This window comes from Lithobates pipiens, unplaced genomic scaffold (genome assembly GCF_037356315.1).
Source record: "Lithobates pipiens isolate NorthernLeopardFrog02 unplaced genomic scaffold, aLitPip1_a1.2 Scaffold_8, whole genome shotgun sequence".
In the NCBI taxonomy this organism is placed as follows: Eukaryota; Metazoa; Chordata; class Amphibia; order Anura; family Ranidae; genus Lithobates; species Lithobates pipiens.
The window spans coordinates 199,082,194-199,098,260 of record NW_027507903.1 but is presented as its reverse complement, the minus strand read 5'-3'; the positions used below and the strand labels follow the sequence as shown (position 1 = coordinate 199,098,260).

Here is a 16,067-nt window from a genome sequence, read left to right as displayed (position 1 = left end):
TGGTTATTTTTTTTCCACAGAAAACCATTTTGCATTGTTATTGCTAACTGCAAAGTTGTAAAAGAGCTTATCCAAAATAATTTGTTTTCTGTAATAGTCACATTTAAACCAAACCTGTAATGGCATGAAAAAACAGACGGTCTTGCAGGACATTTTGTTTCACCGCTTTCATCTGTATCGCAGCACATATGGTATCAAAGATCACCCACTGCGCTAAGATCTCACATCACAAGCCATAAAATATACAGAAATAGTATGCATAACATATTGCGGCACGAGACAGACTCTGTTGCAGCATACTAGGCAAGAAAAACCTCTGAAGTTAACACTACTGAAGAAGCTTGTATTCACCAACCTACATTTCTACAGTTACATGGCTGAACACCACTGTCCATTGGTCATCTGCATATCGCTTGTTTTGTGGGATTCTTTTCTGGAATATTAAAGCTGAACTCCAACAATTTAACCTCTTTGTTAGATTACTATGGATTAGGTCCAACAAGGTCACAAGCAGTCACTGTCCCTGCTCCTCCCTTCCTCCTGTCCAATCACAGAGCACGTTGTATTATGTGAACCCATTCACAAAATACAAAGCCTTCTGTAAACAGCGGTAGGGAGTGGAGAGCAGAAGTGCTGTGTATGAGAAGACAGTATCTCTCCTTTCAGAGTGCCAGGAGTGTAATGAAAGCTGTACTGCCAACGCTCAGTAAAAAAAAAAAAAAAAGTTGTAAATAACAGAGATAAGTCCATGAAGTGGCATGCACTTAAACCATAGTAAAAGTTTAAAAAGAAGGGAATGTAAATAAAAAGACATCAACAAGTTTCTAAGACAACACCCTCTTTTTCATTTTCAATATATACTTTCAATATATTTTTATTAAAAAATAATGAGGTAGGAAACTTAGCATGGCGAGAAAACTTTTTTTAAATAACCAATAGCACCACGCCCTTGGACCTGTATAGCACCCTGAGGCCAATTTCAGATGTTGAACTTTGTGCCAAAGTGAGTACCTAACACAGGGTTCAGTGCCCAAAGCAGATTTTAAAGGCTGGCCCTACACAGTGAGATCCATATACAGTCCCTGAAATACACAAGGGTAACTGATCTCAAAATTGCTAGATGGCGTAAGGCAATAAGCAGTCAATTGTTGATAGAAGATTCAGATGAAAAAATCCAATGGCTTAAAGAAGGAAAAACACTTCTAAAGAGAACGGGTCCATCACCTAAAGACACTTGCAAAAAACTGGAGACTCCTGGAGTGGGTGGGGTAATATTGGTAGGCTCTAGAGATGGCTCAGTTTAGAGATGTGTCAAAAAGGCTTATAAAAAGGGAAATATACCTTCCCTACTGTGAAGGGTGAGCTCTGCTGTTTTGGGGGTGCAAGTGTTTTAGTGACACAGGTAAATGAAAGTGGTGTTCCACCCCAAAAAATAAGAAATCATGAATGTGCCCCCAAAAAAAAAAATTGGGAATTTTTTATTTTTTTTTTACTTACCTCTAAATGGCTGTTGCTAGGGGGTCCCTCGTAGTCTGCCTCTTTCAGTGCTTGGGCTCTTGACGTCACTTCCCCTTGGCACAGGAAGGGCTCAGCTCTGCCCTCTCCCTCTTGTCAATCATCTGGGACAGGTGACAGGTCCCAGATGATTGCGCGGCCAATGACGGTGCCCTATATAAAAGCATTGCATCTGTCTACCCTTATATTATGAGCTTTTGTCACAAGCAATATTGAGAAAATAAATAATTTCATAATAGACAAAAATGTGGTAGAGTCTGAGGCTCAGCATAAAACTGTCTTTGGGTTAAACACTATAGCGGTGCTGCATACAATAATGACAAAAAACTATCCAATGTAGAGAGCTCCCGGGGGGGGGGGGGGGGCGATGGGGCGGGGGGGGGGGAGATCTCTCTAAACTTAGAATTCATGGCTATGACCATAAAGTTCAGTTATTGTTTTGTCTCTCCAAGTCATTTTGAAAGGAAGTGTGTAGAGATCTTCACAAATTTAGGTCCATGCCTACACTTTTTCTAATGACACACACCTAATCTTCTACTCGTCAAAACATGTAAGCATTCATTTTATTTACTCCGGTGCAAGAAATAAAGATATCCACACGGATGTTGGAGTTGCCAGCTACTACTTTTGCTTCATACGGTCTCTGGGGAAATTTGTCTCTGAAACTAAAAGATAGTGGGAGTTATTTACTGAATGCAAAATCTGGTGCAGCTCTGCTTAGAAACCAATCAGCACATGCATAAGCAAAAAACTCTAAAAACCCCTAATGTGAACTTTAGGCTCATATATCAAAAGTATTGTAGTAAAAAACTAAAAAAAAAAAAAAGTCTTATTTATTTAAACACATCATAAAAAAGGTTTTTACATATAGAACATGGAATGTATATATTTGGAATGTTATCACCATACATAACACATGACAAATATGAGCCTCTTGTACCCAATGTGTTTCAGAGTATATAGATCTCCTTCTTCGGGATCATGTAGAAGAGGAAAAAATAGGTCTATAAAATAATGGTAAAAAGTATAACAAAGAAATAACATTTAAAAAGGTACAGTATTCTTGTTATAACTCATTAATATACAAACGTTGAACCTATAAAAAGGTTCACTTACATGTGTTAGGGTGATATTCCAGATGAACATTCCGTCACTTATTAAAAACACAAGAAAGGAATGTGTTCTGTCATTCTTTGCCTCAGTGTCTCAATCACAAGAAGTGGTGCTGGCGCTGCACTATGAAGTTTGTTTGAAAAGATTAATAAACACTCACATATCCCTCCGTGTTCCCCACAGAGATTGGCCAGAGGAACTCACTGAGGTCAAAAGTGGATGTGTCCTGCAAGTAAGGACAAAGTAATACTAGAGTATAATAATACGAACTGTATAATGTTGCTATAATATCATAGTAATAGAGCTACGTATCAGTATGAATGTATATTCATACATATGTTCTAAAGTTTTGTTGTACCAGAATATTTCAGCTGAAGCAAGAGCCAAATGCCAGGGCCGAGCAGCTCATGGATGTGCGCGTAAACTGAAAAAAGTGTATATGCAACAATAAGTTAGTTCAATAGTTCTTGTGGGGAACACGGAGAGATATGTGAGTGTTTAATAATCTTTTCAAACAAACTACATGGTGTAGGCCCAACACTACTTCTTGTGATTGAGACAATGAGGCAGAGAATGACAGAGCACGTTTCTTTCTTGTGTTTTTAATTATTAAGTGATGGAATGTTCATCTGGGATATTACCCTAACACACGTAAGTGTACCTTATATGTTCAACTTTTGTATATTAATGAGTTATAACTAGAATATTGTACCTTTGAATGTTATTTCTTTGTTATACTTACTTATTTTACCATTATGTTATAGACCTATTTTTCCTCTTACGTACCCCTGAAGTAGGAAATCTACTCCGAAAAGCGTTGGGTACAAGAGGATCATATTTATCATATGTTATATATGGTGATAAAATTCCAAAATTTATACATTTCATGTCCTAAATGTAAAAACCTTTTTTATGTGTTTAAATAAATAAGACTTTTCTTACTACAATACTCTCATTTACGATATATGTGCCTAACAAGTCCACATTAGGTTTTTTTTTGTTTATATGGATGTGGCACGCTAACACAGATAGAATTACCGGTTCTTTCATTTCTACACATGTATAATGGGAAAAACACATGCAAACAAAAGTGCATGCTTCACTTTACCTTAAGAAGATAGCATGCTTTATCCAACGATGCTTTCCCAACTAGATGACAAATTAAATTAAAATACTGTTCAGGTTTTATGTCTGAAAGCTTTAGTCTTAAGTTAGAAAATGTCTGTTGCCCCATTTGCCAGATTCGTAAAGATTCTACAATTTTGTGGTCTTCTTCAGTGAAGCTGTAAGTTTTGCTGGATGTTCTTGGCAACGTTGGAGCTCCCGCTGTGCCTTCAAAAACTAGAGCTGAAAATCCATTACTGCTGATGCCTAAGAATTCACTGTTGAATTCTGTGATCTAAGGAAGACAAGAAGGAAAACATCTTCTACTGCTTGACAAATCAAAGAGGACATATTTATCAAATATAATACCAAATGTAAATATGGTACAAAAATAGTCAAAAATTATTCAAAATAACAGCCTCACAAATCTTAAATGGTAAGTTCACCTTTACAGAAAAATCTGTAAGATGAACTTACACAGGATCCCCTCCTCACTCCCTCCCCCCCCAGTCCCACTGACCTGGAGTGCGGTGATCTCCCGTTCTGAGCCGTGCTATAGCCGCCTTTATGGGCCTGGGGCTTAGAAATCCCCACAGCTTAATCTTTAAAGCTTACCCAGTCAGGGGGTACATTTAGGAGCTCTACCTACAGATCACACTAATCAGAGGCTGCAGCCACTGATCAATAAAAGTTTTCCAGCACGTCCGTTCAACTTCTGTTACACTGGGAAGGCCACATAGGAATTGAAAATTGGGCTGGTCTCTGTTAAACTGGCCAAATTTAAATCTATCTATGGCACTAGCTAGTTTACTTTTTTATCAGAAAGAAAGAAATAACAGTTTTTATCAAAATTGTTGTTATAATAAATTTCTATAGCAAAAAATAAAAAAACAAAGTGGTTATTATGCACCACCAAAAGAGAGCTCTGTCTCAAAAAATGATATGAAATTAATTTGAATACAATCATGCATGACTGAGTAATTGTCAAAGTATCACGACAAAAAATGACCAGGTCATGAAGGGGCTTTACAGGTTGGTACTGAAGTTGTTAATCCCCTTTTACCAAGTTGTCACCAGAACAAATTTCCTCATTGGAAGATATCCCTCCTATTCATGTTCTGGAGGCAACTAAAAAAGTTATATTTTCGATCCCACAGTCACAGTGATTATGGTCACCAGAGCAAATTGTCAGATTGATCCTCAGGAACACAGACAGCAATAACTTGACAGAGGTTCTGACCTTTTCCTACTCTACCCTAAATTTGAAAGAACAAACATTTGGCTTTAGATACTGTATACTTAGCTCTTTCACATCTGTTCATTATTGTCAAAAGTTTGTTTTCTTCACTTTATACTGCTTATCAGTTACTCTGACACAGTGATATTGTTTTATAGCCTGAATGATGATGTGGAAAGCAGCCTTCCTCACTGGTGAACACTGCCAGAATGATCACTGAAGCTAAAAAGAAGAATCAATTTGGCAGATAGAACTAGCAATTAGCATAAAAAGGAGGAGAAAAGAAAAACTATTACTTATACTACAGTCAGCAGATACTAAAAAGTTAAAGAGTAACTCCACTTTGTTGAGAAAAAAACATTCCCCTCTGGGTGATCTACGGTGCTCAGCATAAATAAGTACACCACAACAGATTTGTCAGAAAACCTTTACTTTCCTTTCAGAATCAATATTTTTTTATGGGACACTATACTACAAAATACTCCCACAAATGCGGTCATTGATTGCAACAAAGATTTATTAATTTTCACACACAAAAAAGTATTTTTCATAAAAATGCTAAAAATAAAATACACCCCAAAGAAAGTCCTAATTAACAAGAATTTAATTACAGGTGATTGTAAACACTTCATTAAACCGGTGTCCAGCAGACAGTTATTTATAAAAGGGTGTTGCTTAACCAATTCAATAGCAGGCACTTTTGCCCCTTCCTGCCCAGGACAATTTTGAGCTTTCAGCGCTGTCGCACTTTGAATGACAATTGCGCGGTCATACAACACTGTACCCAAACTACATTTTTATCATTTTCTTCCCACAAATAGAGCTTTTTTTTGGTGGTATTTGATCCCCTCTGCGGTTTTTATTTTTTGCTTAACTAAAAAAGGCCGACATTTTTGGAACAAAATGTTATTTCTTTGTTTCTGTTATAAAATTTTGTTTTCTCCTTCACTGATGGGCACTGATGAGTCGGTACTGATAGGTACTGAAATGCTGCACTGATGGGTATCGATAGGTGGCACTGATATGCAGCACTGATGGGCACTGACAGGCGGCATTGATGGACACGCACAGACGTCACTGATGGGCAGCCACGATTGGGCAGGTACTGACAGGTTTTAATGCTGGACCCTGATTGGCACTATGGTGGGCACTGATTTGCACTTAATTGGGCACTGGCAAGGGGTTATGATGTGGCACTGACTGGGCACAGATTGGCTGCTTATTGGTACATTTGATGGGGGCTGTGCTGATTATAAGCACAGACACCCCCTCTGACAGGGAGAGCCACCGATCGGGCTCTCCCTGTCAGCGCGAACTGAGGAATGCCGTTTACTGGAACTTCCTGGTTCTCGAGATGATCAGCTGTGATTGGTCACAGCTGATCACGTGGTAAGTCTCTGTCAGAGGCTTCTCATCACGATCAGAGATGCAGCTTGTCAGACTGAAACGTCGCACTCGCTACGCACCGGCATGCTATCCTGCTAGACGTCATATGACGCCCAGTCAGGATAACAGAACCGCTTACCAGCCGTCAATCTGTTATAGGCTGGGCGGGAAGTGGTTAAAGAAAACTCCTTCCCATTTCATGCTGTAAGCAATGACACCACATGGAAGAGAAATGTCACAAGGCCTGAGAAAGAAAATAATTTCTTTATACAATAAAGGTGAAGAAGCCTATAAGAAGATTAACAAAGCTTTACTTATCAGTCAGAATACTATACTATAGCAAAAGTGATCCAAAAATGTAACAAAGATGGAACTGCAAACATCACACAGACGTCCAAACCATCCACGGAAGTTAAACACTTTGACAGGAGCATCTTCTGATGAGAAGGGTTGAAGAAAATTGCCACGCAAGTTCACTGCAGTTAGCTAAAGAAGTAGAAAGCCAAACTGGGGTGATTGTTTCCTGTGACACAATGCAGCGTACACTACAGATTAATGGAATACATGGATGACATCCACAAAGGAAGCCTCTCCTAAAGCCCATGCACAAAAAACCCAGCCTACAATTTGCCAGGGCCCATGCTGAAAAAGAATAAGACTACTGGGACTCTATACTCTGGAGTGACGAGACAAAGATAATAGGATTTTTTGTACTCCCGTAAAATCCTTTTCTCTGTAGTTCACCGACTGACATAGTTCCTTTCTTATGCCATCGGGCTGTTACGCCACCTTCAGGAGAGGACTAGGCAGAACATGTTAATATGCTATAACAAAACTAGAACTTTCTAGTTCCGCCCAAGGGGCGGTCCTTTACGTAACAACCCCCCAGCCTGCTCCTGCAGCCTCAGTAAGTCAACAAGCAGTATAACGTAAAAAAAATAGGAGGGGAGGATGCTGTGTCAGTCGGTGAACTACAGAGAAAAGGATTTTTCGGTGAGTACAAAAAATCCTATTTTCTCTTACGTTCATCGACTGACACCGCTCCTTTCTTATACCATCAGGATGTCCCCATGCAGTGGAAAAAATGTAAGTGCGACTGCAAATACATGGCCGCCTGCAAAACTTTGCGGCCAAAACAGGCAGCAGCAGATGCACCGACATCTACCTTGTAGAATTTTGTAAAGGTGTGAACAGAAGACCAAGTCGCCGCTTTACACACTTGAGCGACAGACGATTGATGTCGGAAGGCTCACAATGTTCCAATTGCCTTTGTGGAGTGGGCCGTGATCGGAAAGGGGTGCACCTGCCCCTTCAAGGCGTAGGCCTGTATTATAATCTGTCTGATCCACCTGGAAATGGTGGCCAACAAGACTGCCATGCCTTTTTTCGGACCAGCCACCGAAACAAGGAGTCTGACTTCCGAAAGGAAGCCGTAGCAGACAAATACACCCTCAGAGCCTGGACCACGTCCAGGGAATGGAAGGCCATCTCTTTAGGGTGTGTCGGTTTAGAACACAGAGATGGTAACACAATGTCTTCACTGATGTGGAACCCCAAAACCAGCTTCGGCAGAAAAGAAGGTTTATCCTTGTGGATTTATCCATGTGGATAACTAGATAGGGCGACTTGCAAGACAAGGCCGCCAGTTCCGAAACCCTCCTGGCCGAAGTAATGGCCACTAGAAAGACCACTTTCTGAGAAAGAGTCAACAGAGGGATCTCTCTGATATTTTCAAATGATGGTTCCTGAAGCTCCGATAAACACCAGGTTCAGATCCCACAGGGGTAACGGTGGACGCCAGGGGTCGCTGAAAAAAAAGATAGCCAAGGCTGTTATTTGTTCCTTAATGGTGCTTAAAGCCAATTTCTGGTCTACTCCTTGCTGACTAAACAGCAGGATCCTGGATATAGAAAAGGAGCGCGGACGCCATCCTTTCTCTTCACACAAGGAGATGTAGGCCTTCCAGGTACGATGATATATCTTCCTAGAAGATTTCCGTTCTCTCAGCATAGTTGGAATCACAGAGTCCGAAAAACCCTGTTTCCTCAACACCTGGCTCTCAATAGGCATGCCGTTAAAACCAGCGATGGCAAAGCAGGATGGAGAATCTGACCTTGAGACAGAAGGTCCTCTCATAACAGCAGTCGCCATGGTGCATCCACCACCAGGCGTACTGGGTCAGCGTACCAAGGACACTGGGGCCAATCTGGGGCAATCAGAATTACTGGAATCCCCTTCGCCTCCACTCTGCGGAGCAGAAGTGGTAACAGTTTTAGCGGAGGAAAGGCATAGATCAGCTGGTACCGATCCCACAGAGCCACCAGCGCGTCTGCCCAAGGATCTCTTGTCCTGGATACGAATCTCTGCACCTTCTGATTGAGATGGGAAGCCAGAAGACGCACATCTGGTGTGCCCCATCGCAGGCACAGTAGCCTGGACACCTCCGGATGCCACGCCCATTCTCCTGGGTCTGGCATCTGGCAACTTAGATAGTCCGCCTGCCAGTTCTCCACTCATGGGATTTAAATGGCCGACAGGGCCGGTACATGTCGCTCTGCCCACTGAAAGATGTGAGCGACCTACCGTGCGGCGGCCGAGCTTCTTGTACCTCCTTGGTAATTGACGTATGCCACTGCCGTGGCGTTGTCTGACTGGATCCTGATCGGACGGGGGCGTGGCCTGGAGCCGTTCCAAGATGGACGCATAAGAGCCGAGCTCCCGCTCCACGAGGTCCGGCCTTACTAGTATACAGCGGCTCCGAGGGTCAGTTATGGTGAGAACCGCCCGCAATACCTCCGCCACCCGTTCTCGATCCCCGCGCTCTTCGGACCGCAGCCCAGAGACAGCGCGCAAGCCGCTCTGCCACAGGCCTCACAGTCAGATCCACCTCAGAGCACACGCACTTCCAGCTGCAGCCCACTCCGCTCGGGTGCTCGTAGATCCCTGGGAGCAGAGATGGAAGCTCCTAATCCCCCACCTGTCAGCATAGAGGACCTCCGCAGCGTAGCGGCAGACATTAAATCCACCCTGATGGCAGCCATCACAGACATGAGAGCTGACATGCAAGCCATAGCCATCAGGGTGGAAGAAGTGGAGGACGCACAATACCGCCACAATACCGCGCTGTGTCAGGTACAACAACTGACTGAATCTCACTCCATCCATCTAAGAGAGATCAACCGCCACATGGAAGATCTCGACAACCGCGGGAGAAGACGAAATCTGAGGGTAAGAGGCATCCCGGAAACCATTGATCCCACTCAGCTGTCACAGTCAGTCACTGCCATATTTAATGAGCTTCTAGAAAGACCCCTTGAAACACCAGTCTCATTCGAACGAATCCACAGAGCCTTGCGCCCGCGTGGCAGAGACACTGATCCACCTAGAGATGCTGTTTGCTGCCTCATAGATTACCACCTCAAGGAGGAAATACTCCGTAAAGCAAGAAGCCGCAACCAGATATCCTTTCAAGGGGCCTCCATTAAAATCTACCAGGATCTCTCCAGCATTACCTTGCAGCGCAGAAGAGAACTGAAGCCTCTCCTAGAAGTTCTACGGGCCAGATCTATTGTCTATCGCTGGAAATTCCCCTTCTGCTTGTCCGCGACATATCAAGGCCGCACCGCTAACCTGAAGGTACCGGAAGACATCGACCATTTCTGCGAGGTAGTGGGCATACCACCGGTTGAACTACCAGATTGGTATAGTGATTTCCACCTACCTATACCCAGGATCCTGATTGGACGCTCTCATTTCGTCAAGATCGCCTTCTGCAAGACTCTGGTATGAAACTGGTCGTATGGTACAGCCATGAAGGAGGCCACCATAAGTCCCAGAACGCAGAAGCGTAGTGACGACCACCTGCGGTTCATCAGCAGTTTTACCGCGGCTCTGAGAGTCTGCAGCTCGTCTGAAGGGAGAAAAACTCACTTCCAGGAGTCCAGCAGCAAGCCTAGGTACTCCAAGAGCTGAGTCGGTACAATCACTGACTTTCTTAGGATCAACAGCCACCCAAATTCCTGCAGGGTCTGCATGGTGATCGCCACATCCTCCTCCAATTCTGAGGCAGAAGATGCTCTCAGGAGGAAATCGTCTAGGTAACCTACAATCGCGATCCGCGTTGTCGCAGCAACGCCAAAACAGGAGCCAATACCTTGGTAAAGGCTGATGCCAAGCCAAAGGGGAGAGCCACAAACTGGTAGTGGGCTTCCCCAACTGCAAATCGCAGAAATTTCTGATGCCAAAGGCATATGGCAGGGCTCGACAAAACCCAGGCGCCAGGTCGCATTTGCAACTAGAATTAGCGACCTGGCGCCTGGGGCAGCACAGCTGGGGGTATCCTGTTTCCGCGGACCCCCCGGCGTGATCGCGTCGGGCCGTGCCGACGGCGGCTGGTAATTGAGTCCCTGGCTTTGAGGCCCTCTACGATCCTATGGTTCCTTCTGGAATCTGGCGCCCTCTTGTGGTGACCGTTGGAATTACAACCAGCAATGCTAATGGATGCAATGCTAATTCCCCTGCCTGCCAGCCTATCTCCTTCCCTTTACTCAGAACCCCTAAACATTATATATATATATATATATTTTTTTTTTATTCTAACACCCTAGAGAATAAAATGGTGGTCATTGCAATACTGTCTGTCACACCGTATTTGCACAGCGGACTTACAAGCGCACTTTTTTGGGGAAAATGTATTTAATAAAAAAAAAATAAGACAACAGTAAAGTTAGCCCAATTTTTTATATTGAGAAAGATAATGTTACGTCGAGTAAATCGATACCCAACATGTCATGCTTCAAAATTGCGCTCGCTCATGGAATAGCGACAAACTTTTACACTTTAAAATCTCCATAGAGGAGGTCTGGGGCTAGAATTATTGCTCTCACTCTACCGATCGCAGCGATACCTCACGTGTGGTTTGAACACCGCTTTCATATATGCGTTCGCTTCTGCACGCAAGCTTGGTGGGACAGGGCGCGTTTAAAATAATATTTTTTTTCTTATTTTAACTTTTATTTTTTTCACTGTTCTTTTAAAAAAAAAAAAAGTTTGTCACTTTTATTCCTATTACAAGGAATGTAAAAATCCCTTGTAATAGAAAAAAGCATGACAGGTCCTCTTGTATATGAGATCTGGGGTCAGAGAGACCTCACATCTCATATTTACACTAAAATGCAATTTAAAAAAAAATCATTTGTCATTTGTCAAAAAGTCATTTGAAAAAAATAAAAAGTCCCTCTAAGAGCTATGGGCAATGACTTGGAGACAGGTGAGGGGCTGGGGGCTATCTTCCCCTCACTCGTCTCCATGTCAGGCCAGGGACAGGTCCAGATCGCCGTCACGGACCTGGCTCCTAACTTTTTTAGCTGGCTCCTAGATTCCAAACAAATTTGTCAACCCCTGGCATATGAGTATGTGCAGCTACGCATCCTGGATGTCCAAAGATGCCAGGGAGTCCCCTTGATGGAGTGCAGCGACTACTGCGCCAACTGATTCCATTCTGAACCTCTGTACTTTTACAAAGTAATTGAGGGCTTTGAGGTCCAATATTGGACGGAACCCTTCCTTTTTGGGGACTACAAACAGATTGGAGTAGAACCCCTGGAATCTTTCCGACTCCGGAACAGGTACTATCACCCCGCGATTCAGAAGGTCCCTTACCACCCCCACTAGGGCCTCCCGGCGAGCCGGGAGTACGGGTATGCTGGAGGGGAAGAATCTGTTTGGTGGCCAAGAGAGGAACTCTAACTTGTAGCCAGAGGAAATCAGATCGTAGACCCATTGGTCAGACAGCCGAGAGGTCCACCGGGCTGCAAATTCCCGAAGGCGATCCTCCATCCGAGTTGCAAACCTTCATGTGGTAGCACTTTGCTCGCAGGCTTGTGGTTCCAGGGACGTTTTTGTCCTTCAGAGGTCATCCTGTCAGGCTGGGGACATTTAGCCAAAGCCCCAGGAGGACGAAAAAGCAGTTTGTGAGCAAAAAATGAGGACCCTTGCCTACAGCATGGCTCCTTAGCCTTCCTGGCCTGTGGGAGTAGTGTACTCTTACCACCTGTGGCATTTTTAATAATGTCACCCAATGAGGCTCCAAAGAGCCGCTCGCCAAGGAAGGGTAAATCCGTCAGGGCTTTTTTAGATGCCTGGTCAGCCGACCAGCATTTTAGCCAAATCAGGCGCCTCAGCACCACTGCCGACACTGAAGCCCTGGATAACAAAGGCAGGGTATCCAGGGCCGCATCACAAAATGTACTTAAAGCGGTTCTTCACCCTAAAGGGGAAGTTCCGCTAATCTTATCCCTCCCCCCCTCCGGTGCCACAATCGGCACCTTTCAGGGGGGAGGGGGGTGCAGTTACCTGGATAATCCAGGTAACTGCACCCACTTCCGGCCAGACCGCCGCAGACCCCCGCAGACGCTCCGCCCCCCGTTGTGTTCTGGGAAACACACAGTTCCCAGAGACACAGCGGGGGACCATAAGAGACGCGCAGCGCGACTCGCGCATGCGCAGTAGGGAACCAGGCAGTGAAGCCGTCATGCTTCACTTCCCGATTCCCTGACAGAGGATGGCGGCGGTGGCAGCAGCGAGACGAGCGATCGCTCGTCATCTGCCGCCGACATCGCTGGAACCTGGGACAGGTAAGTGTGATTTTATTAAAAGTCAGCAGCTGCAATATTAGTAGCTGCTGGCTTTTAATATTTTTTTTTTTAGGTGCAGCTCCTCTTTAAAGTGGAAGTAAACCCTTCTATCTTTTTCAGTCAAGGAAGCCGCCATCTTGGCCTCTAATAATTCTTCAACTGCCATAATGCTGCACATGAGATTAGTTATGACACCAGCCATTGGATGGCTTGAAAGTTTGGTTGAGAGCACAACCAATGTGAACATTACATTCCCGGCATGCCGGAAATGCTAAGTGTTTTTTGAAACTGGGTTTACTCACGCTTTAAGGCCTTGTACTAACTGGTCTTCTAGTTCCACGCAGACGGGAAGCCTCTACCGGGATCATGGTTACTTTGTTTAACCTGGATACTGGGGGGTCCACGACCGGAGGAACCGACCACTTTTTGAGAAGGCCCTCCTCAAAGGGTTAACACACCGCCATGTATTTGGGGACCAAAAAGGTCCATAGCAGTCCACCCCATTCCTTGTATATGAACTTATCAAAATAAGTCAGATATGGAAACACCTTTAGGTGTGCGGGCTGGCTTACGGGACCCAACAGGGACCACTACATCAGCAAAGGGATCTGATGGCTCCTGAATTTTCAGGGTATCACACACAGCTGTGATAAGTGGTCCAACAAGCGCTTTATCATGCACGGACCCAGACGAGGATTCAGCCTCACTATTCGAATGGTCCTGGTCAGCGTCATCTGAAACGACAGAACAGGGGCACCAGCCTTAGCAGGGCACGAGTCTGCATCAGAGCTCTCCCCGGAGGATGGGGGGGGCAAGGGCCTTTTTTTACCACCTTTGCGCCCACGCACCGCCTCGATCTTGGCAACAAAGGTATTAAGGACCACTGACAAAGCGTCCAAAGGCACTGCACTGTCTGCAAGCGAACCGGTTGCAATTGCCTGGATTTCGGGGGAAGAAACTCCAGTTTCTGAAGCCATGCTGACCCTACCCTGTCTGGCACCTGTTGGGGACTTAGGACAGTGATGGTCCCCACCCTCCTAACTGCTGCAGGCTGAGGGGCCCCCACCGCAGGACTCACCACCCTGACCGAGTTCTGCGCAGTCCAGATAGGTGTACCTGTGTCAGCTTCCAGATGCTTAGGAGACAAAACCGTGCTGTGCTGAGCTCCACTGTACAGCGCTGAAGCTGAAAAATGTGTTCAGGCTTCAACAAATTGGCCGCCGAGCATCCAGTATGAAGCCATAATCACAGGGAAAATGGCCGCCGGACTACAGCAAAATGGAGTCCGAGCATGCTGCTCCCTGGTCACACCAAAAATGGCCGAACACTGTATGCAATGAAGGACAGTGAAAAGACAGGCAGAGAAATGGCGGTAAACAGCGCTACAGTGATCAGCAGACACAGCCTCCAGACACCCAGGGGAGAGACCTACAGGCATCCAGGGCACAGCTACCCAGAGCAGTCCCCACCCCAGGTGAGAGCTCCCCCGAAGAGCCCCTGTCTATGGCACACACACCACTTAGCAGCCCATGCAGCATCCCCCACAGGGAAGGGGGGAGGGAAGATAGGGACAGGGAGAGAGGAGAGGGAGGTGAGGGACCCCTGAATCGACCTCCCAGGGAATGCCCAGCTGCTCAGCCCCACCGAGGCAGGGAGAGCTGTATTTACCAGTCCTGACAATCTGGGAGACATTCCATCACAGACCCACTCTCCGATCAGTATGGGGTGGCTGCTGGCCTAGCACACTGTGACGCAGACATCAGTAGCCCGGGGCACACATATGACCGGGGCATTATGCCCACTGGGCTGGAGCTTGGGGGTATGTCGTGGCCGACCCAGCACAGAGCTCTGGTCTGCACACGCTCGCTGGCCGGGCTGAGGAGACTACAAGGATAAGGGTATCCAGCCTGTCACCCAGCCGGCTGTAGCAGATCACAGGATCTTTAATCTTGCGCAAAAGGCGAACTTCTGCAGAAAAATCCACGGACGATGGGCCCACAGTTCCTAGGTCCTTCTCCTTGACTAGGCAGAAAAAAACTGAGGCTGCAGGAGCAGGCTGGGGGGTTGTTACGTAAAGGACCGCCCCTTGGGCGGAACTAGAAAGTTCTAGTTTTGTTATAACATATTAACATGTACTGCCTCGTCCTCTGCTGAAGGTGGTGTAACAACTCTATGGTATAAGAAAGGAGCTGTGTCAGTCGGTGAACGTAAGAGAAAAAGGTTTTTGGAACGGGTGGCTTTAAGACTGTATGGCGTTGCAAAGGTTAGGAGCACAAACAAAAATGCATGGTGCTTACAGTGAAACCTGGTGGTTGCAGTGTCCTTCTGTGGGCTGCATGAGTGCTGCATTTCATTGATGGTATCATGAATTGGCATCAGATGTCCTGCTCTATATTGAAAGAGAAGATTCTACCATCACTTTATGCCCTTGACTGTCGTGCACTTTCCCAACATGACAATGATCCAAAACACACATCTAAGGCCACTGTTGCATTTCTGAAGAACAACAGGGTAAAAGTGATTCAGTGACCAAGTATGCCTAGAAGACTTAGTGCTGTCCTTACAAATCATGGAGGTCATACAAAATACTAGATGTAGTAGTTTTTTTGGTAGAGTGTATTCATTTTTGCATCAACTAATTAGAGTAAAACTGAAGATTTTGTGATCTAAGTTATATTATTAACCTTATTTCATATAATGAGTTAAACAACTATTCTAGAAAACCCAGTTTTGTCAACATTTTGGAAATTGTTCTTGTGTTCATTGAGATATTGATTAAAATCTTACTTTTCAAAAAGGAGTGTACACATTTATGTTGAGCACTGTATGTACATTACAAGGATTACAACAAATTTTGTTGCAGATTCCTACCTTTTGTTATGCTGAAGAAACCCTTGTGTGTTTGTCTGTGTCCATGTTCAAAGTGAATCTAATGGGAGTAGTTTCATAATTATCAACCAGCTGCTGCACCTGCAGGGCTCTAATGAAGAAAATCGCAGGGTCTGCATCCCTTTAGACATGATCTCCTGTTGGGAGTTTCACATCAAAATGACATTTTTGTTGCAGGGGATGATGAA

General features: G+C 45.0%; 1 protein-coding gene across 3 annotated transcripts in view; it reads right to left on the bottom strand.

Annotated features, from left to right (window-relative positions):
• The window catches only part of POT1 (protection of telomeres 1), a 154,180-nt gene that overhangs the window by 101,289 nt on the left and 36,824 nt on the right, over positions 1-16,067 (bottom strand). For 2 of the 3 annotated variants that reach the window (XR_013270871.1, XM_077472610.1), the window contains exon 4: positions 3,737-4,027. Coding sequence is in view for 2 of the 3 variants with exons in the window: in XM_077472610.1 (XP_077328736.1) it covers positions 3,737-4,027 (291 nt within the window). In the remaining variant the exon portion in view is untranslated. Of the gene's footprint in view, positions 1-3,736; positions 4,028-15,287; positions 15,380-16,067 lie in introns of all 3 variants that reach the window. The other variant, XM_077472611.1, reaches the window with a different exon arrangement.